Genomic DNA, 22,496 nt, shown 5'->3' on the forward strand with positions numbered 1-22,496 from the left:
GAAAACTGAAAACTTCTTCGCGTACCTTCCATAGCCATTTCAAAGTACTCCTCAGAGCCTCAAAGCAAAAGGGTTTGCTGGTTAGCAGCCTCCCAACCAACCAAAACCTTCCTGAAGCTAGTTCCTTTGTATCCTCAATCTGAATAATATCAAGGTCCTCTTCATCGACTATTGCTAGTCGCTCTGTCATTCCCACAATCACTTCCTCCATTCGAAGTAATAAACTTGTAAACAGAAACCACCCCCAAACCAACCAGTCTAATAACCACAGCATAAGCTTAATGGTTATTCCGTCGAGGAGACTGAAAAGATTGCCGCCACACTCTGACCCTAACCCACACACGAGAGAATGAAATATATGTGTTTGTTGTTAAAAAGAACAAATATGAGAAGGCTAAAGAGAGAGACCATTTTCTGGTTTCCTATGTCATTTTATCTTTAGATCTGGAGCATTTTATTGTACTTTCCTTGCGAGGAGAAAATTGGCTGTGAACTTCACAATAAGAGTTTGCGATGAAAATAACTTTCGTTTCACTAGAGTGATAGTAACTTCCTTTAAAGAAATATATTAAAATGATCTCAAATCTTAACATCCATACCTCTGAAAATTTGATATCATCAAACAATTCTCGAGACACGCCAATTATATCAGCGTCAAACCAATTCAACGTTAAGAGTACTTGATCGAGAACAATAATATGTTATACATTTCTGCTTTATACCCTTGGCGCCGTATTTGCTTGTTTTTTTTAAGTAGCCAATTTGTATGTAAAAGACTCTTCTTCTGTTCTTCTTCTTGGGTTTTGTTTTCATATACAATATCGACTTTATGTTGCCATTGGAAATTAAATACCAGTGACTCTGTCTTTCCATTATGTCACCCAAGTTGTAAAGCAAATAATTGTGCTAATGTGCACATCTTACTAAAAAGTGTTTGCTAGAATGCATAGGTTATGTAGTGACGTCTGATATAATTTCGAGATCTTCTTACAATGTAGGGTTTAGGCTCAATGTCCTCTTTTGTATTCTGCGGTTTCATTAATAAATACAGCGATAACCCTTTTTTTAAGTCAACTTTATTTGTTGTTTTATTTATAGAGCACCTCCAACAGATTATGCATTTTGGAGAAAAATAAAGATTTAGAAAAAAAATGCATATTTTTCACTCCAATAGCTTCTCCATCTCATTCTCTAAAATAGAGAAGTTGATGAAAGAGAAGAGTTGATTCTCCAAATTTGCAACATTTGCTAAAAAATTGCATGACCAAATATTAAATACTTACACTTTCTTCAACAACTCAAACTTAGATTACAACCAATAAAAAATCTGCGATAAATATTTCAAATCAACAATATGAAATTATGAAATATATTATGGTTATAATAAATAAATAAAATATAATATTTAATTAAAGTAATAAATATAAAAATCTACAAAATAAATTGTCAGAATTTGAGCATAAATTTTATTTCTCCGAGAAAATATAGAGAATTTGTTGGAAATGCTACTCCTTTCCGGAAGTGGCACAAGTGGCACGCATTTGCAGCCAAAAACAATCGCAGAGAGGAGAGAGAAGCCAGAGGCATGGCGATCCCAGCTGTTGTGACTATTCTTCCGATGGGCATATTATTCATTCTCTCAGGCCTCATTGTTAATCTCATGCAGGTCTCTCTCTCTTTCTTTTACACCCCATGATCTCTTTCTGCTTATATGTCATCATCATCACGAGGATAAATTGATTATTGCATTGAGCCATTGAGATTGAATCACCACCCAGTCGATCATTAAGGGATAATGTGATAATAACCGAGCTTAGCTTAGGGTTCAAACACACCATCTATTTCTGATAGTCATTGGGATATTAGAAATATCAAAACCTGGTGCCAAAGAGTCCTTATCTGATTAAGATTCATTAAGCCATGATTATTTATGAATTATGATGTTGGTTCAGAATGATTTGGTCATAATAGTAAACATTGTGGCACAGTGTAGTATATATGTGTAGAAACGAGTGTAAGGTTGTTCGCAATTCACACCATATATTCACACCAAGCCTTGCCGTTGTATGCAAAATATGGATTAATCTTCTGGTAATGTGATAATATGTAGCAACTGTTATCAGTCTGCAGATTTTTTTCTGTCAGCGTACTATTATCGCAAACATGGTGCACATATCTATATTGTTATAGCCAAGTATGCACTTTCAGGCAATTCTTTTCATCCTTATTCGTCCTATATCAAAGAAACTGTACAGAAAGATCAACAAAGAAGTTGCAGAATTACTGTGGTTGGAACTCATATGGCTCATTGATTGGTGGGCGGGCATCAAGGTATGTGTCCATTGAAAGCATTGTATGTACCTCTTCATTTCCTAGTCTTCTATACCAAAAACTTGTCACTAGCATTTACAATTTTGTCTAGAGAAGTAGAGATATAAAATCCCTACAAAAAAACAACTAAGGAGGAATATCACTTGCATCTTCAAGATAGAAAATTCTTTTTCAAGTTTTCAATATTTCAATGGCAATCAGTTGTATTGTTCCTTGTAATGTTTTGATTTGCATTAGTGCACTTTTACTGGTGGCTTGCAACTTCAATTCAATATCTGTTTATTTTGAATAGATCGATTGTCTGTTTTTATATATCTGTTTCTTTAATATATCTATAAATTAAATTATTTCAATTGAATTGCACATATGATTCTATTGAGTGGTCTACTTGGGTGCTTCTATATATCATAATCATGATCTAACTACTTCGAACTTCATTGCAGGTTGAGTTGTATGCAGACCCAGATACTTTCCAAATGATGGGTAAGGCAAAATGTTAAAGAGGCTAAAAGTAGAATTTGGCTCGCTTATGTTCAAGTTTTATTTTAGTTCAAATCCTGTGTGTAGTTTTTTTAGTACAAATGTCTCATGTTTGAGCAATTTGCAGGTAGAGAACATGCACTTCTCATTTGTAATCACAAAAGTGACATCGATTGGCTTGTTGGATGGGTCATAGCTCAGGTATGTCTATTATGACATTGAAAGTAAAGATGCATAGGTGTCATTACTTATTAGTGTTCTAATATATTTTCTGACATAGTAAACTACTTAAGTTACCTTCACCAAATCTCCTACTGCCAAGCTTCTCTTACGTGTTGCATCTATTTAACCTCCAGTCTCATGTCTCAACAATACTTACCACAGAAGGGGAAACCATTATCTTCTGCTGCATGTATCTTTGTTTTTTTTGTTTTTTGCTTTTTCTTTCTCCTTTTATATTTGTTTGTTTAGGATCCATTCTCTCTTTAAATGAGTTGAGTTAGAGTTTTATTATCGCCCTCTTCTACCATTATATTATCCTTATATTAAACATCATATTTCTTACAGAACTTCTGTCCAGATCTATTTATTGATGCCTTCGTTGGTGCTGTTTCTAGTTCACTATTTTATCTAATGCAATCCATTGACAGATTAACAGCGCTCGGGTTGCCTAGGTAGTGCATTGGCGATCATGAAGAAAGAAGTTATGTTCCTCCCAGTGAGTTTTCACTAAACACGCGTATTCCTTATTCATATTCCTTTTTATTGTAGTTACTGTCCTTATTTATATATCACACCTACACATATGCAAAGCTTTTCCACCAAGGAGAAGGACTAAACTATTGATAAACTCGCGGTATTTTGCCAAAATAATTTTTTTTTCCAAATTTTGATATTATCTCTAAATTCCAACATAATCGCATGTGGAATATTCGAAATTTTGCGATATTATTTATGCATATCAACCTATATATATGTCTTAACATCTATTTTTCAGAACTGTCGTCCTTGAAAGTTGATATATTAATTAGTCCTTGGCTATTTTAAGGGACAAGCAGTGTCAAGTTCTTTTCTCCTCAAATATTGATTGATTCTGCAAAATTTGGTACATTTCCAGGTCATAGGTTGGTCAATGTGGTTTTGTGAATATATTTTCCTGGAAAGAAGCTGGTCTAAAGATGAAAGAACTTTAAAGGTACATGTATATATATGTGCATATCCATATGTTGAAATATGTGCTTATAGTTGTGCAATACAGTCAGGTTTTCAATGACTCGAGGATTTCCCTATGCCCTTTTGGTTGGCTCTCTTTGTAGAAGGAACACATTTTGCACAGTCAAAGCTCATGGCAGCACAAGAGTATGCTGTTTCAGAGGATTGCCTGTTCCTAGGAATGTCTTGCTTCCACGTACAAAGGTATGTACATACATCAGTTACAATTTCGTCATACCAGCTCATTGTCCCTTAGTATTTTGTTTTTTTTTTCTCTAAATCGGAGTATGTATTCTATATTTTCAAATCAACTAGAAATTCCTTTGATCCGGAATTAGACGTTTTTTTGCCCCTTGAATCACAATGTCGCACAGAAACTTAGATTATCCATGGTTTGCACTGTTTCTGTATCCATTTTATTTTGAAAATGAGTATTATGGCACTTAACCTATAAAATTATCAGATTTTGTTAAAAGAAATGCCAGACTAATTTGGTCAAATATTTTGATATCAGGAATTCAGGATATTATGAGTTCTTGCTCGTAATGAAGTTGTTAGCTTCACTTAAGTACATGCAATTATTTATTTATTTAACGAATTTAGTATACTTGCAGGGGTTTATTGCATCAGTAAGTCATATGCGCTCATTTGTTCCAGCAATATATGATTGTACATTAGCTATTCCCAACAATCAGCCACCACCTACACTATTGAGAATGTTCAGAGGTCAATCTTCTGTGGTAAGATGGCAAACTCTTTCTGCTTGTGGTTACAAAGTTGATTTATTATTGTTAACCACTTAACCATATTATGTATTTATATTGTGTTCATCTGCATGTACTTCCACATATCATTTGTCATTTTCTTCAATAAACACTCGTGTTCTGTACTAGTTTAATAGCAAAACCAGGCCAATAGGATTAGTTACCATGTACCACTAGGTAAAAGGTTGCTGATGCTTACAGGTAAAATTACAAATCACGAGACATTCAATGCAAGACTTACCAGAATCAGGCGACGGAATTGGACAGTGGTCTAAGGATGTATTTGTTACTAAGGTATAATAATGTAATAACCCTAAATTTCAAACAATATTTGAGTTTGATTTGAATTCTATAAAATTGTGAAATTTAAGTAGAATGGATGTGATTGGTTACGACGTTATGAAACGAGTAATGGATACGTTATCGGAACGTTTAATTCGAAAAACGTTACGTTTCCGAACGATTATATCGATTTTTATTCCGTCGCTCGGTTGCGAAAACTTCCTTCATGAAAGTTGTAGGGCTCGTCGATACGAGTTCGTGGATATGTGACGCGTTCGAATCGGACAACGTACGTAAAAGTTATTAGCGTCGGAAGTTAGTTTCCGATTTTAGAAATGAGTATAAAAGGGCATTTTTGTGATTAGGGTTTCCATTTCTGGAAACCACACTCTCTCACCTCTCACCCACCTCCCTCAGCTCTCTCTCTCCCCAATTCTACTTCTCTCTCCCTCCGAAAATTTCTCTCGTCGATCTGCCACCCTCCGTGCCGCCGTGAAGTGCACCGCCCGGCTCAACGACGTCGCAAGGACTCCCACAGCCACCCTCCAGCTCGCCAGCCCATGCCCCGCCGTCGCGAAGTCGCTAGGACGTCGCCAAGTTTCTGCAAATTTCCCCCGCCGCTGCCTATCCTCCCCGGTGCTCCCCACGGTTCAAACAAGGTAAGGGTTGATTGAATAGGGTTGTTGTGATGTTGTTGTGTGTATTGTGGATGTTGTGGATGATTTGTGGAGGAGATCGGAGGGGGGGGAATTGATGAACACCGCCGCCTTAGGCGGCGCGTGTGGGAGTATGGGGCAGTCTATGGGTGGTCGGAGACCGTAGGAAGGTGGAGGAGGAGGAGAGGATGCTTTTTGGGGCGGAGGTGACGTGATACGCTCCGGTGTCGGAGTAGGCGCGTGGGCCCCACGCGCGGTCGCCGGCGAGTGGCGCGTGTACCCAACGCGCCGCCACGTGCGGCGGCGCGTGAACAGTGATTCCGAGAAGGGTAATTTTGTAATTTATTTTTACGTATGGTAAATGTAAAAAGGTGAATTACATTCGGTAAATGTAAATTTTATTTACATTCGGTAAATGTAAATTTAAATTACATTCGGTAAATGTAAAATTTAAATTACTTTCAGTAAAGATAAAAAGTAATTTTTCGGAAGGGTAATACGGTAATTATTATTTACTGAAACAGTACGTACATTTGAATAGTAATTATACGTACAGAAATACGTAAACAGTATGTTCTCGTACAACGATACGTATTGGTTATGTATTTGTACATTAATACGTGAATAGTACTGTGAACAGTAACACTGAAAAGTGACGGTGAACAGTAAATTCGTAAACCGAAAATTGCTGAACAGTAACCGGTTTTTACTGTTTCGGCATTTAAAGGTTTACGAAACGTTTCTAAATTCTTTTCTTATTTTTTTCAAGGTGATCTATAAAGTAAGGAAATGAATTATCTTCGGAAATTGTGGAATTACGCTCGAGTCGATAAGGTGAGTAAAATCTCACATATTTACGAATCTACCCTTGTGGAGATTCAGGATTTTACAAGAGTTTTTAATATTGAATTACGACATGTATTCGATATAGTGGATTACATATATATTGTATAAATGGTAATAAGTACATATATATATAGTTTGCTATATTATATACTGTTATGAATTCATTGGAATTGGTCATTTCGATGACGAGAATTAAATATTAAGCATGTGATTTGATTTTTGTACAATATGAGGTGTGATTATTGTACGTGGTTTTAACATGAGTTTGTTAAAATGTTTTGTCTTCGGACGAGTTTTTGTCTTCAAACGTGTTTATGAAATATGACATGTATATGATATAATGCATTATATATATATTGTATAAATGGTAAATATGTACATATATATATAGTTTGCTATATAATATACTGTTATGATTTTATCGTGATTTATGTCATTTCGATGACGAGATTTAAATATCGAGCATGTGATTTTGATTTGTACAATATGATGTGAGATTATTATACGTGATTTTAACATTGAGATTGTTAAAATGTTGATTCGTCTTCGGACATGATTTTTGGTACAATATGATGTGAGATTATTGTACGTGATTTTAACATTGAGATTGTTAAAATGTTGATTTGTCTTCGGACGTGATTTGGTACAATATGATGTGAGATTATTGTACGTGTTTGGCAAGTCGGAACCTAGCCTTTGGTCGGGCAAAAGTTACGATACAGTTAGAGCTCTAGTCTGTCTGCCTTAGTACTGCATGTGAGGTAACGGGTGGTTATCTGCTCATGGGTACTCAGATTGTTTTGGATGTTGGGTAGCGGGTGGCTATCCAATATCGGCGGTGTATTACGAGAGGGGTAACAGATGTGTACCAGCGTTCTTGGTACCCGTATTATAAATGCATTTGGGTAACCAGAAGGGTTACTTAATTTCTCATGAGCGCTTCTTTTCATATTTCTTTGGGACAACCAGATGGGCCATCCATTGACTCATGAGTGCATTTATATTTGTTTGATTTGTGGATTTTCGTATATATATTAATATACGAGTTACATTTTCATTTTACTCATACGAGCTGTAAAGCTTACCGGGTTTGTGTTTACAATCCCGGTGCACCAATTCGATGGTGTAGTGGATAACTCCGCATGTGTGGATTAGCGGGAATCGACAGACCGCTCAGAGGACTTGAAATGTTAGGGTCGTTACAGTTGGTATCAGAGCCTAAGTGTGTATTTGGCGATTATCAATATCATCCGGGAGCGATGATCCGACTGCAGGCGGGCACCCATCACATGCTCCTCGGTATTGATATGTCGTCGGGTACGCGAGAGTGTTAGGAGCCATACCTTATGGTTTGGTCCTATAGAGAGTATTGTGACAATACTCTGGTGATTCACCTTCTTCTGAAATTTCATGATTGATATTGGTTGGATCTATTTTGTCGAATTCGAGACTTCACATGTATGACTGAGTGTTAATTGTTGAATGGTGATGAGTTTGGAAAAAGGACCGTGAACATGGCCGAGGACAGACGAGAGGTCGCGGCCGAGGTAGGGTTGCAGGCCGAGTCCGTAATGTGGAGGACCTTTACGAGGAGGCTGGTTCACGGGAGGAACAGGTTGACCCTGCTGCTGTCGTTAGAGACGACGATAGTCGTGTGTTAAGTTGATCAAGGACTTTAATCGTCTGTCAACGTCTTATTTCATAGAGGCCTGGATCATATAGTAGTGGACCACTGGACCGAGGGCATCATAATCTACTTTGAGATGATTGTGTACTCTGAGTTAGAGAAGAGGATGATAGCCACATTCATTTATTGATAGTTGGCAGTGGAGGGGTTAGGATTGATTCCTACGCCTATGGGAAACTCTTTATGTGTCACTTCGCATTTGGAGTGTTCCTCGAAATTGGAGACAATGAAATGCTTGTCCTATTGTGATTGGAAGTAGAGAGTTCTCTGCTTATTTGATAGTGATTCCGGACCAAATTATGATGTGATCTGAGGAATTGATTGGTTGAGACCGCAGTACGCGGAGATTGATTGTTTGACATGGTGGGTTATTTCATAGACCCAGGAAACCCATGTTCGTTATCTTGTCACGAGTCGGATAATATCATGAGAGGTTGAGTGATGGCATATGTTGAGTATGTGGATCTGAAGTAGCTATCACAGACATCGTTGTGATATCTGAGTAAAGTGAGATGTTTCAGGAGATACTGTATTATAGCACCTATAACGAAGACGCCGTATGGATGGGACAAATGAATTCAATGACTTAATGACTGGTGCAATCAGCTTAGAGAGACTACAATACTCACTGAGTTTGACATGCGATCCAGATACTGGAATGCTAACAGGTTCGAGTATATAGTTTCCTATCAGGGCAGAGAACTATCAAAGAGTCTTGATAGAGAGCGTTGACCCTATATTGTGGGATGTTCAGTGTTTAAATGTTGAGGACTAGATTTTAGTTATGCAACTAATCTAAGTTGTAGCCTAACAAGGTTGAGATATTATGTCCAGGTAAGAGATGTGTAGACCAGAGGTTGGAGGTGGTTAACGAAAATTTTCGTGACTAGCATCTCTAACGCTATTGGTAACAGAGTGGTAGGGCGTATGATACATCCATAAAGTGGTAATATAATTATTGAATTGAGATTCACATTTTGATTGACGTGACATTCCAAACATGTTTTGGTTCGGCTAAAGACAATTGATGTTACACATTGTTCTTGGATGAGCAAGAAATATAAGGTGATGGAGAAATCTCAATGTGGCGATATGAATTAATTATTTGCTAGATGAGCATTTAAATGAGAACGCTGATCTTTCACTATTTAATTATTTTGGTGTTGGGGATTGGAACTTCACTATACCACAGGTCCAAACGAGACGCAATGGCGGTGAAGTAACTCTATTGAAGGTAAGGTATGTGATGACCTTAGCTTAGTGGTGTTTTGACGAATTTGTCGTGACGAGCACCTTCCAATTAGTAAAGGAACGGTTGAGGACTAAATTTTCTTTCCAAGTGCAAGTAGTGTTAGTGTTGGAGATTTAGAGGTTTTTTTCCCTCTATGCATCAGATTGTTTGTTGTTGGATAAGGCGAAGTTGACTAAAGTGTTCAACAAGGAATTAATTTTACGATAAAGAGTAATCAATTATATTGCTGCTTGCAGAGAAGTTATTTTGGCCGAATGCATTGGCCATGAGAGTTCTTAATGAAAGTAAAGAAACAACCGTTTAAAGTGGTGGGGTAGCAACCATTGTGGGGTTGATTTTGAGGAGACAGTGGACCCAATAACCGGCTTCTGTTGTTGAATTAATTGCAGAACTTATTAGTACTACAACGGTGGAGAAACCAATGCTTTAGATGATGTCACTGGAGCGTTTGCGTGGGATCATGTGTCATGCATTTGAGGCATGTATGAACCAGGGGTAAAATATATCACAATTGTGTCATGATGGATTTTGCGCTGTAAAGTTCACCTAATTTTCACGTTCCACCGTTGGGGGATGCAGACCTTTTTGTCTGACCGCAAAGTGTGGCCTACCACTCATGGAAGCAGGAAGTTGTAATAAATTTCGACAGTAAGTTTGGGTGAGGGTGGAAGGAAGGACGCGTGATACGTCACTCTTGTGGTGGCGGTAGAGGTTCCCTACAACCTTGTGCGTATTTTAGTCGATTCTCGGGTGAACCATTTGAGAATAATTCTTAGTCTGAGGTGGTGTTTGTGGACTCGATGAGTTAAGGTTTGTGTCGTGTTGCCGTTACCAATAAGGTGTTTGGGTGGGCTTCATGTACGACAACTTTTATGATTTATAAAAGATAATCATGAACATACATTGTTTTGTGGATTAGAAGGAATGGTAAGTTCATGGTTCTAACGATGTATCGAGGTGAAGTCGTGAAGGTACTATTGTGGATAAAGTATGATTTCATTGAAAACCAATGTGTGTGTTGTAAGTAGTAGGCATGTGTTAATCATTGGTTTGACCATGTTAGGGGTCGAGAGTTTTGACCATGCGTGGTAGTGGGGGCTAGCTCACGACGCAAGTATTGTCTATTAAATCGCAAGGGAGTGGTGAACTAGACAAAAGAGTATGTTGACGCCTCTATGCCGAAAACATCATTATAGTTTGGGTGACTCACATGTTGGTGTTAATGTTAGAACATGTTACAAATTGTATGTTTGTAAGGAGTTGAGGCAATGGAGGATATGCTGAGAGCTTATATGCTGGAGATTATAGGTAGCTGGGAAGATCATTTGAGGATCGATTGAGTTGCTTACAACCACAGTTACCATTCCAGCATCGGCATGACACCTTATGAGGCACTCGATCGTAGACCATGTCGATCTCCGATCTGTTGGGCCGAAGTTGGTGATGAGGCTCTGATGGGTCCAGAGGTGGTTCAGGAAACCACGGAGAAGATCTCGATCATTAGGGATAGAATCCGGACCGCTCAGAGCAAACAGAAGAGCTATGCGGACTTGAAGAGGACACATGTGGAATTTGAGATCGGCGATCATGTGTTCTTGAAAGTTTCACCTATGAGGGGTGTAGTAAGATTTGGCAAGAAGAAAAGTGGGCTTCTATGTATGATGGGCCTTTGAGATTCTCGAGAAGGTCAGAAAACTAGCAAATCGACTAGCCTTGCCTGCTAGTATGTCGGATGTTCACAACGTCTTCTACGTTTCCATGTTGAGGAAGTATGAACCTGATGTTTTGCATGTGTGTAATCATAGCACCATTGAAGTGAAGAAAAATACCACGTTTGTTGTTGAGTCGGTTCGTATTCTGGATAGATCCACAAAGAAGCTTCGAAGGAAAGAAGAAGAGCTAGTCAAAGTGTTGTGGAGTCACCATGATGAGGGTGATGCATCTTGGGAGCTAGAGTCGGACACGATGACCAGATATCCACAGTTGTTTGTTGAGTGAGCTTGAATTTCGGGACGAAATTCCTTTAAGGGGGGTAGATTGTAATAACCCTAAATTTCAAACAATATTTGAGTTTGATTTGAATTCTATAAAATTGTGAAATTTAAGTAAAATGGATGTGATTGGTTACGACGTTATGAAACGAGTAACGGATACGTTATCGGAACGTTTAATTCGAAAAACGTTACGTTTCCGAACGATTATATCGACTTTTATTCCGTCGCTCGGTTGCGAAAACGTCCTTCATGAAAGTTGTAGGGCTCGTCGATACGAGTTCGTGGATATGTGACGCGTTCGAATCGGACGACGTACGTAAAAGTTATTAGCATCGGAAGTTAGTTTCCGATTTTGGAAACGAGTATAAAAAGGGCATTTTTATGATTAGGGTTTCCATTTCTGGAAACCACACTCTCTCACCTCTCACCCGCCTCCCTCAGCTCTCTCTCTCCGATTCTACTTATCTCTCCCTCCGAAAATTTCTCTCGTCGATCTGCCACCCTCCGTGCCGCCGTGAAGTGCACCGCCCGGCTCAGCGACGTCGCAAGGACTCCCACAGCCACCCTCCAGCTCGGCAGCCCGTGCCCCGCCGTCGCGAAGTCGCTAGGACGTCGCCAAGTTTCTGCAAATTTCCCCCGCCGCTGCCTATCCTCCCCGGTGCTCCCCACGGTTCAAACAAGGTAAGGGTTGATTGAATAGGGTTGTTGTGATGTTGTTGTGTGTATTGTGGATGTTGTGGATGATTTGTGGAGGAGATCGGAGGGGGGGGGGGAATTGATGAACACCGCCGCCTTAGGCGGCGCGTGTGGGAGTATGGGGCTGTCTATGGGTGGTCGGAGACTGTAGGAAGGTGGAGGAGGAGAAGAGGATGGTTTTTGGGGCGGAGGTGACGTGATACGCTCCGGTGTCGGAGTAGGCGCGTGGGCCCCACGCGCGGTTGCCGGCGAGTGGCGCGTGAACAGTGATTCCGATAAGGGTAATTTTGTAATTTATTTTTACGTATGGTAAATGTAAAAAGGTGAATTACATTCGTTAAATATAAATTTTATTTACATTCGGTAAATGTAAATTTAAATTACATTCGGTAAATATAAATTTAAATTACTTTCAGTAAAGATAAAAAGTAATTTTCAGAAGGGTAATACGGTAATTATTATTTACTGAAACAGTACGTACGTTTGAATAGTAATTATACGTACAGAAATACGTAAACAGTATGTACTCGTACAACGATACGTATTGGTTATGTATTTGTACAGTAATACGTGAATAGTACTGTGAATAGTAATCGTGAATAGTAATCGTGAATAGTAACTGTAAATAGTAACAGTGAACAGTAACACTGAAAAGTGACGGTGAACAGTAAATTCGTAAACAAAAAATTGCTGAACAGTAACCGGTTTTTACTGTTTCGGCATTTAAAGGTTTACGAAACGTTTCTAAATTCTTTTCTTATTTTTTTCAAGGTGATCTATAAAGTAAGGAAATGAATTATCTTCGGAAATTGTGGAATTACGCTCGAGTCGATAAGGTGAGTAAAATCTCACATATTTACGAATCTACCCTTGTGGAGATTCAGGATTTTACAAGAGTTTTTAATATTGAATTACGACATGTATTCGATATAGTGGATTACATATATATTGTATAAATAGTAATAAGTACATAGATATATAGTTTGCTATATTATATACTGTTATGAATTCATTGGAATTGGTCATTTCGATGACGAGAATTAAATATTGAGCATGTGATTTGATTTTTGTACAATATGAGGTGTGATTATTGTACGTGGTTTTAACATGAGTTTGTTAAAATGTTTTGTCTTCGGACGAGTTTTGTCTTCGGACGAGTTTTTGTCTTCAGACGTGTTTATGAAATATGACATGTATATGATATAATGCATTATATATATTGTATAAATGGTAAATATGTACATATATATATATAGTTTGCTATATAATATACTGTTATGATTTTATCGTGATTTATGTCATTTCGATGACGAGATTTAAATATCGAGCATGTGATTTTGATTTGTACAATATGATGTGAGATTATTGTACGTGATTTTAACATTGAGATTGTTAAAATGTTGATTCATCTTCGGACATGATTTTTGGTACAATATGATGTGAGATTATTGTATGTGATTTTAACATTGAGATTGTTAAAATGTTGATTTGTCTTCGGACGTGATTTAGTACAATATGATGTGAGATTATTGTACGTGTTTGGCAAGTCGGAACCTAGCCTTTGGCCGGGCGAAAGTTACTATACAGTTAGAGCTCTAGTCTGTCTGCCTTAGTACTGCATGTGAGGTAACGGGTGGTTATCTGCTCATGGGTACTCAGATTGTTTTGGATGTTGGGTAGCGGGTGGCTATCCAATATCGGCGGTGTATTACGAGAGGGGTAACAGATGTGTACCAGCGTTCTTGGTACCCGTATTATAAATGCATTTGGGTAACCAGAATGGTGACTTAATTTCTCATGAGCGCTTCTTTTCATATTTCTTTGGGACAACCAGATGGGCCGTCCATTGACTCATGAGTGCATTTATATTTGTTTGATTTGTGGATTTTCGTATATATATTAATATACGAGTTACATTTTCATTTTACTCATATGAGCTGTAAAGCTTACCGGGTTTGTGTTTACAATCCCGGTGCACCAATTCGATGGTGTAGTGGATAACTCCGTAGGTGTGGATTAGCGGGAATCGACAGACCGCTCAGAGGACTTGAAGTTATTTATCTCCAGCTTGTGTGAGGATTTTGTGTGACATCTTGTGAGTTTGTTGTGAGGATTACGCAATTCCATTTGTTATAATATTGAATTATAATTTGGGTTGTAATAATCGGTTTTTCTGAGTTGTATTGAAAACTCAGTAATGATCCGCTGTGCATTTTAAATGATTTCGATTTCATTAAAATTGTTTAGTGTTTAACGACTTTGGAATTTTGAGTTTTAAGCTTGAAATTTTAGGGTCGTTACAAATAATAACAATCGTTATTGCTATCTTTTGTTTTTCTTATCGGTTGGCATCAACAGTTCTGGGCTTGAAAATTTCAAGTGATGTGTTCATGTTGCAAAGATTGCAATTATACAGTGACAGCTAGATGTGTTCTTGTGTTCATGTCTTCAGTAACCATATACTTGTGTTTGATGTTTTCACTTTAACATTTCAAAACACTAGGATGTTGTATTGGAGAAGTATTATTCTAAAGCCACATTCATTGAAGCAATTCAGTTACCATATTCCTTATCATTTTCTTTTCTCTCAAGGTTTTTCCATTTCCTTGCTATTATAGGTTGTCATAGTCTGGTTTTGTCTTCTTGGCTATGGAATGTTCAAGTTCATTCAATGGTCTTCCTTACTGTCCACATGGGAAGGCATTGCATTTTCGGTGACCGTATTGTTTTTTGTTGTAATCCTTATGCAAATTCGTATCCAGTCATCTGAATCGGAGTGTTCTACACCTCTCAAGGCGCCACCAAAAGACCCGGTGCAGGAGCGACTAACTCTATCGTGAGATTTCACTCTTACAATAACTAACACACATTAAAGAACAAGAAATTTTTTATTGGATTCATTAGAAATTTCTTCAAGGCGACTATATCAGCTTTGATATAGGTTCATAATTATGTATATTTGTACCCTTAAACACATGATTATATGCTAAGTTCTTGTCAAGTATGAGTCATTTACCTAGTTTTTGTATTTTATAGGTTAAATGGGAGAAAAGAAGGAATTTGAGCTTAAAGTCAACAAAGGATTGCTACTATGCTTGCTATCCTGAATTTCCAGAAAATTGTCTATGATGTGCACTGACTTCGCAGATTAAACTGTACCTGCTCACAAGGAATTAGAAGGCAAGCCATACATCATTGGAAAGCTACAGATGTTAGCTTTCTAAGGAATTTTACGGAAGTGGATTCGCATTCTCCCTAGAAAAAGTTATGAAGGTTTGAGTGGAACCTGTTCGGGAAGGCTGATTCTGACGAATTTTGCATATCTTTTCAATAATCCAACTTGTGAAGCCTAAGTCCATTATTCTCAGCACATTTGGGATTAGACTGAACGTATTGTAAGTTTCTCTTTCAGCTGACTACAATAACCGTGAGTTATTAAGAGAAAAGAAAGATAATTCCAAGTTGGACAAGGAGACTTAAAACAGGCCCAAACAAGGAGGAATTGCATGAGGAATAAAAAGAAGAAAAACCTAAATCGCAGGGGACACCAGGAGGCAGCCTTTTGACGCATAGGAAAGAAGAGAAAAGCTCCCACCAACGGTGACCAGAATTTTACTCATCTTCCATTGTCTGTTTCATGATTTCTTTCATTCTAGTTATGTTTTCCATTATGGATTGCTAAACTCTCAAGCTAGGGCTGAGATGAAGCCCCTAGTATGACTACCTCGTTTTCTAGTTGATTTTATCATTAGATTTCCAAGATTTTATGCTAAATTCTTTGGTTTGAAAAAATGATGCTTGATCAATGAGAAGATGTTTTCTAGGGTGCCAAAAGATATTTTATCTTATGATTACAGAGTTGGGAATAAGAATACAAGAGCTTGATCATAGTTGATATTCGTGTTTCAAGGATGTTCTTGTGAGTTTAATGGAGTTGAGCATGTTTGCTTTTGCCTGATAATTATGTGAAAATTATGTGAAGTAATCATAGTTTGACTACTTGAGTTTTATACTGGATCAATAAGTTGAAATTCATATGTTAGAAGAACATAGGCATTTGTCTGAGACCAAGAAGGATTATATAATAGAATCGTTAGCATTTTATTTATGAAATTCAGTGGTTGTCATCTAGAGAGAATGGTAGAAGTATTAGGTGGTGGATTCAATGCTTTAGCATTTGCATAATCTGTTTTTAGTTCTTAAATTTCATCATCTCTTATCTTTAATTTATGTTTTTTTTGTAGTTTTTTTATCATAAACAACTCAAAAAATCAGTTTAAATCATTTAAGTATAGCACATTTGTCTTAATTAAGTTGGTTAAATCAGTCCATGAGGGAATGACCTCGTGCTGGCACTTCTATACTATAATTTATTCGTGCACTTGTGAGTATTAAAATAAAATTGACAACAAACTTCGGCCAAGAACTACCCTAGGGGAAGGGGCAATGAGAGCACACTACTAGCGAAAGGGTTTAAGGGCACACCCACAATTTCGTACCCATACAGCTTATAGAGAACGGAGTCCGTACCCATTAACATATGGGGACGAAAAAGCTGTCTAACCCTATTTGTACCATTTCCATTTTGTGTTTTAACACTTTGGGTACGGAATTTTGTGTCCGTATCAGCCTAACCATTATTCATGCACTAGTCTTTGAACAACTCTAACAATGAACAGTTTGTATTCCATTATTTTATAATTTCTTATTGGTGATGAACTTTAACTTTCGTCCCTCTATGTAGGGGTGGACTCGGTTCCATCAGTTCGGTTTAAGAGCACCAACCGAAAACCGAAACCGAGGTCTCGGTTTTGTATTTCTCAAAACCGAAACCGGAAAAAATATCTATTAATCACAGTTTCGGTTAACCTATAATTTGATTCGGTTTGGTTCAGTTTCGATTACATAACTTACTATTTGTAATAACTTTTCACATTTGACTTAAAACAAAAGTTAAAATCAAAATAAAGTAGTAAGCTACAAGTTCAGTATTTCAAATTAGTAAATAAGTAAACTAGATTGCAATAAGTTAGAAACAACAAATAAAATCAACAAACTTACGATAGTTTTAAACATAATATTTAATGATCATATATATCGTATGTAACTCTTAATTAATAAAAACATGATGTACACCTATTATTATATTAAATATTAATAATTAAATATGTATATGCCGACTCAGTTCGGTTTGACTGAATCGGTTTTTTACATGAAAAAAACCGCAAACTGAAACTGAACTATTCCGTTTGATGTTAAAACCGGAACCGATATAACGGTTTTATTTGGTTTCTGTTTTTCAGTGTCGGTACGGTTTTCAGTGTCTAAAAGTCCACCCCTACCTATATGTACCCAACAATATTTTAAAATTTATCTTGCTTGTCCGTGCCCAAATTAGTTCCACAGCCAAAAAAAATTGATCCAAACCATCAGGCTCGGCACAATTGTATCCAAGCCTAAAAATGGAATTGTTTATGCTTTAAAAGTCTGAAATGTTATGATACATAATTATATCAACAAAAATAAAATAAAAGCTCATGGTCCAGCAATTAGATAAACATGTAAAAGGAACAAGTATTTTTCCTCACAGCTGAAAATTAAACACCTCGACAAAAACTCAAATAAAATTGTTCACCTATAACTAATGAGTGGAGAGCTGGAAATTTTTAATACCGTTAGTATTGGCAGTATCTCCTATGACCTGGTTGGTGTAGTTTCCATTTCCAAATCTGCGTAGAATTTTAAAAATAAAAAAAGAATCAGCAACGTTAAACAAACTTAATATGGTCCATGCATTATCTCACCACACTAAAACTTAAGATATATTTTCAAGTTAACACTATACAAGGGAATAAGTACGCAACCTGGCAAACCGATTTGGTCACTGACTAAATATCAGACAAACTTGCAAGATTCAGTCTTTGAAATATGCAGGTCGCAATAGATGAAAATAAGAAACATGGTAAAGACTAATGCTATATTAACAGGTGGTTTTTATTAACTATTAATCCATGAAGCACAAAACGAAACATGATGCCTGATAAACAGGTGAAAACAAGAAAAAAGAAGTTGTAAAGAAATGGATAGATTACTGGCTTTGTACCTTATGTATTGCGACCCAGCTGTAACTTTCTCCTTGCAAAGATTCAATTAATCAGGATCATGTCCATTTTCTGAAGCTGCAACAACACAAACTTCATCAGGAATGCATCGCAGCCTCAACTTTTCAGCAACCAGTAGCAAAACAACCCAGTACAAAGCAATGTTAGAAGTGTTAGAATAAGACAGCAAACTATGTTATCAGGTACGTACTATGATGGAGACATTCAATGTACCATATACTCTGATTTTTAGTTAGGAAGACATACAAAGGACCAAGTTAACGAGACTCAATTTGAAACTAGATTTATCATTATGAGCAATATTTGTGCTTGTCCTACAGAGCATGTAGAAGAAGTTAACATTGAGGGACTCACACTATCATAGCCACTGTCACGGGCCTTAAGTACACAGCGGAATTTTTCATTACTTCGGTCTTGACAGCGACGGTGTCAAGAGGCTCCGTGATGGTGCTAGGACGTCCACAAACTCCTAGTTCAGCCTATTCTCCTCAACCCTACTGTAAGCGAGGTTGCGCTCTTCTATCCTACTCGATAGGTTTGTGAGATCCCCCAAATCCCAACTCACTAAGTACGTTTGTTCGTACTACTCTCGATCACTCAAGTGTTTCCCTTTCACCTAATGATCTATATGCGTGAGATAAGTCTAGTATATGAATATGCACAAGTATGTTGGGGAAATAGCTTTTCTTTTCATTAAACAAAGCACACATACATAGAATAGCAAGGATCTTGACAATGTTCACTAGAACTTCTCCAAGTCTCATGCTAGGTTTTTTGTTTTCTTAAATACCTACAAACATGGAAGATGTAACTTCCCTTCAACTGCCAATGACACTTGTCATGCATGCCATTATTCTATTATGTAGTGGACAACCCCCACTACTTAGGTAACTACCTAAGATAACAACCAAGGCTGTAACTTCCATTGCCAACTCATCCAAAACTGTCCTGCAACTGCCTGTAACCGCCTGCATTCTGTCCTGCTGGCGAGGCTAATATCCCTGCAACTGTCTTGCTGGTGAGGCTAATCTCCCTGCACAGTCCTGCATCTGGGCTGGTGAGGCTAATATCCCTGCAACTGTCCTGCTGGTGAGGCTAATCTCCCTGCACAGTCTTGCATCTGGGCTGGCGAGGCTAATATCCCTGCAATTGTCCTGTTGGTGAGGCTAATCTCCATGCACAGTCCTGCATTTGCCTACGCCGTGCTTTGCTTGCAGCTTGGTCTCTAAGTTTGGCTTGGTCCGTCTATACTTGGCTCCTTGCTTGATTTTCGTGCATGCTTGGGTTGGTGCATGGGTGAACCTCGCCCACGCACATAGTGCATGTAGCACTTAGGGGTGCAACAACCCTACCCCACCAAAGCTTTACAAACCTACCCCACCAAAGCTTGACAATGCCCTCGTTGTCGCACTTTCTGGCGTGCCCTCCGCTGCTTGATCCAGCTTGGACTCCGACTTCTTCTTCTCCCACACAGGCCATGCTCCATCTTGAGTTGTCGGTGCTTCCTTGACAAATTTGGACCAACCATCCGATCCCAAATCAGTCTCATTAACTAGTTGGCCACTACCAACCATTCATTCTTCTTCTTCTTCTTCGTCACTGCTTAGGACGATCACCTCCATGGGCTGAGGTACAAATTTGTTCATGCGGTCATGTCTACCGGTGCTGCGCATCCATTCGAAGTTGAACTCCTTTATTTCGTTCGCCATCTTCTCGTATCTTGTACTCCATTGCTTGAATGGTTGAAAGATACTCGGCATGAAGTGGTTCATCCACACCTTTGTAAAAAGCTGGAATCTTCCTACCTGTAACAGATTGCTCCACATCTTCATTGTGGATGAGGCCGCCAGCATTTCAGTCTCCTCCAAAGTAAAGCTCTTGATGTCGACTCCTATGAACATGAACAACTCCTCGTCGAATATAGTGACTCCTCCCACTATCAAAGAAGACTTGAATGAATATTCATCAGAATGATATGCATATACATCCACGTACATCTCTATAGTGCCGTCTTTGACCTCCAAGGAGAGTGCATTGAGCAGCATCATTGAACTCATTATGGCTTCTGACTTCTCTGATTTTCCTCTCTCACTCTCTTCAGCTAATAATGCAGCAATAGAAGTTCTCTTTGGGCAGTTCCGTGCATAGTGATTCCCTGAACATATATAGCAGTGAAATTGCCCCTTATTTAGGAGAGGATCATGATGACTATTCCTGGAATTACTCCCCTGATAACTAGCAACTGGATAGGCAGTCTTGTAACCACCTCCCCCATTTCCCTGCATTCTAGGACGACCTGGGACTGATTCAATCCCTATCTTCTTGCCCACCTCCTTCTTCTTGTCTGCAGCAACTTGAGTTGTCTGAAAATCCACTAGCCTTTCGGACATAGCCAATGCTTACTGAAAATCTGCCACGTTCTGCCTCTGCAGCTCCTGCTTCGCCCACGGTTGTAGACCCGCCATAAAACTGAACAATTTGTCCTCCTCCGCCATGTTCTGAATGTCTAGCATCAATGAACAGAATTACTTGATGTAGTTTCAAATTGAGGATCCCATTCATAGATTCCTCAAAGCTTCGCGTGCCATCCATGATAAGTTGCAAGGCATGAATTGACTTCACAGTTCTCTCTTCACTGCATCCCATGTATCCAGGGACTGCATGTTTTCACTTTGTTCCGCCTGTTGCTCTACCATCCTCCACCACAGTTTTGCGTCTCCTTCAAGGTACATCGAAGCTATGGAAACCTTCTCCGTCTCGGGTATGTGAGCATTCTTGAAGTAATGCTCCATGTCCCAAATGAAATTCTCTAAGACTTTGGCGCTCCTTTCTCCATTGAAGAACTTAGGCTCAGGGATCTTAACTTTGTGAGTGATTCCTCCCTCGTTGTGCCCGGCATGAGGTGCAATACTTTTCACCATTGCCACTTCTTCCTCTAAGCTTGCCAATCTTGCCTTCATCGCGTCCGACAAAGCAATAATGTCTTGCATCATTTTGTGTGTCTTCATATCTGCTTCGGTTACATGTGCCATGAATGCTTCACGCATTTGGGCTGAGTCTATGCTTATCCTTTCCATTTGGACAGCGAGACTAACTGACCAATCACTTTGTGGTGCTCCGAGAAAATCCTCCAAGCGTGCAACGCGGTCTTTAAGTGTGTTGCCGGTCATGTTGATACAATCTTTCGGTCTTCTAGAAACTCTTCGTTCTGGTGCAGCCAACAACTTCCACCAACGAATCTTTCTTCGAGTGCAGCCAACAACTTGTCACTCTGGTGCAGCCAACAACTTACACCCTTCTAATGCCGCCAACTACGAACACTAGGTCTACGTCCTTTCTCGGACTTTGCTTCTTCGTTCCGATGCAGCCAACAACTTACACCCTTCTAATGCCGCCAACTACGAACACTAGGTCTGCGTCCTTCGGACTTTGTGTGCCTCCGTTCCAACACGAACTTGGCTGAAGTGCTCTTTCACGAACCTTCAATGTGGAGTATTCCCTGCTCGGATCTCCTACAGTCTGCGTCCCTTCTCGGCGTCAGATCTGGTTGCATCCTTGTTCGGACTGTGTGTGTCTCCATTCCAACACGAACTTGGCTGAAGTACTCCTTCACGAACCTTCAATGTGGAGTATTCCCTGCTCGGATCTCTTACAGTCTGCGTCCCTTCTCGGCATCAGATCTGGTTGCGTCCTTGTTCGGACTGTGTGTGCCTCCGTTCCAACACGAACTTGGCTGAAGTGCTCCTTCACGAACCTTCAATGTGGAATATTCCCTGCTCGGATCTCCTACAATCTGCGTCCCTTCTCGGCGTCAGATCTGGTTGCGTCCTTGTTCGAACTGTGTGTGCCTCCGTTCCAACACGAACTTGGCTGAAGTGCTCCTTCACGAACCTTCTTGTATTGACAGCAAGTTGCTCTGATACCAAATTGTCACGGGCCTTAAGTACGCAGCGGAATTTTTCGTTACTTCGGTCTTGACAGCAACGGTGTCAAATGACTCCGTGATGGCGCTAGGACGTCCACAAACTCCTAGTTCAGTCTATTCTCCTCAACCCTACTGTAACCGAGGTTGCGCTCTTCTATCCTACTCGATAGGTTTGTGAGATCCCACAAATCTCAACTCACTAAGTACGTTTGTTCGTACTACTCTCGATCACTCAAGTGTTTCCCTTTC

General features: G+C 38.9%; 1 protein-coding gene and 1 long non-coding RNA gene across 2 annotated transcripts; one reads left to right on the forward strand and one right to left on the reverse strand.

The window, feature by feature from the left end:
- Positions 1-1,585: 1,585 nt before the first annotated feature.
- On the forward strand, positions 1,586-15,382 carry LOC126796109 (1-acyl-sn-glycerol-3-phosphate acyltransferase 3-like). The gene is given in 13 exon segments (XM_050522873.1): positions 1,586-1,666; positions 2,209-2,331; positions 2,775-2,814; positions 2,939-3,012; positions 3,470-3,529; positions 3,929-4,006; positions 4,070-4,178; positions 4,181-4,227; positions 4,638-4,763; positions 4,989-5,081; positions 14,704-14,747; positions 14,785-15,036; positions 15,237-15,382. Coding segments are annotated over 13 exon segments (1,155 nt in total). The 3' UTR covers positions 15,265-15,382.
- Positions 15,383-17,666: 2,284 nt separating this feature from the next.
- Positions 17,667-18,690, reverse strand: LOC126796115 (uncharacterized). Its single transcript, XR_007672301.1, has 3 exons — positions 18,677-18,690; positions 18,304-18,379; positions 17,667-17,929 (listed from the first exon to the last, which is right to left on the reverse strand). It is a non-coding gene; the product is annotated as an uncharacterized LOC126796115 (long non-coding RNA).
- Between the last annotated feature and the right edge of the window lie 3,806 nt (positions 18,691-22,496).

This window comes from Argentina anserina, chromosome 5, assembly GCF_933775445.1.
Source record: "Argentina anserina chromosome 5, drPotAnse1.1, whole genome shotgun sequence".
Taxonomy (NCBI): domain Eukaryota; kingdom Viridiplantae; phylum Streptophyta; class Magnoliopsida; order Rosales; family Rosaceae; genus Argentina; species Argentina anserina.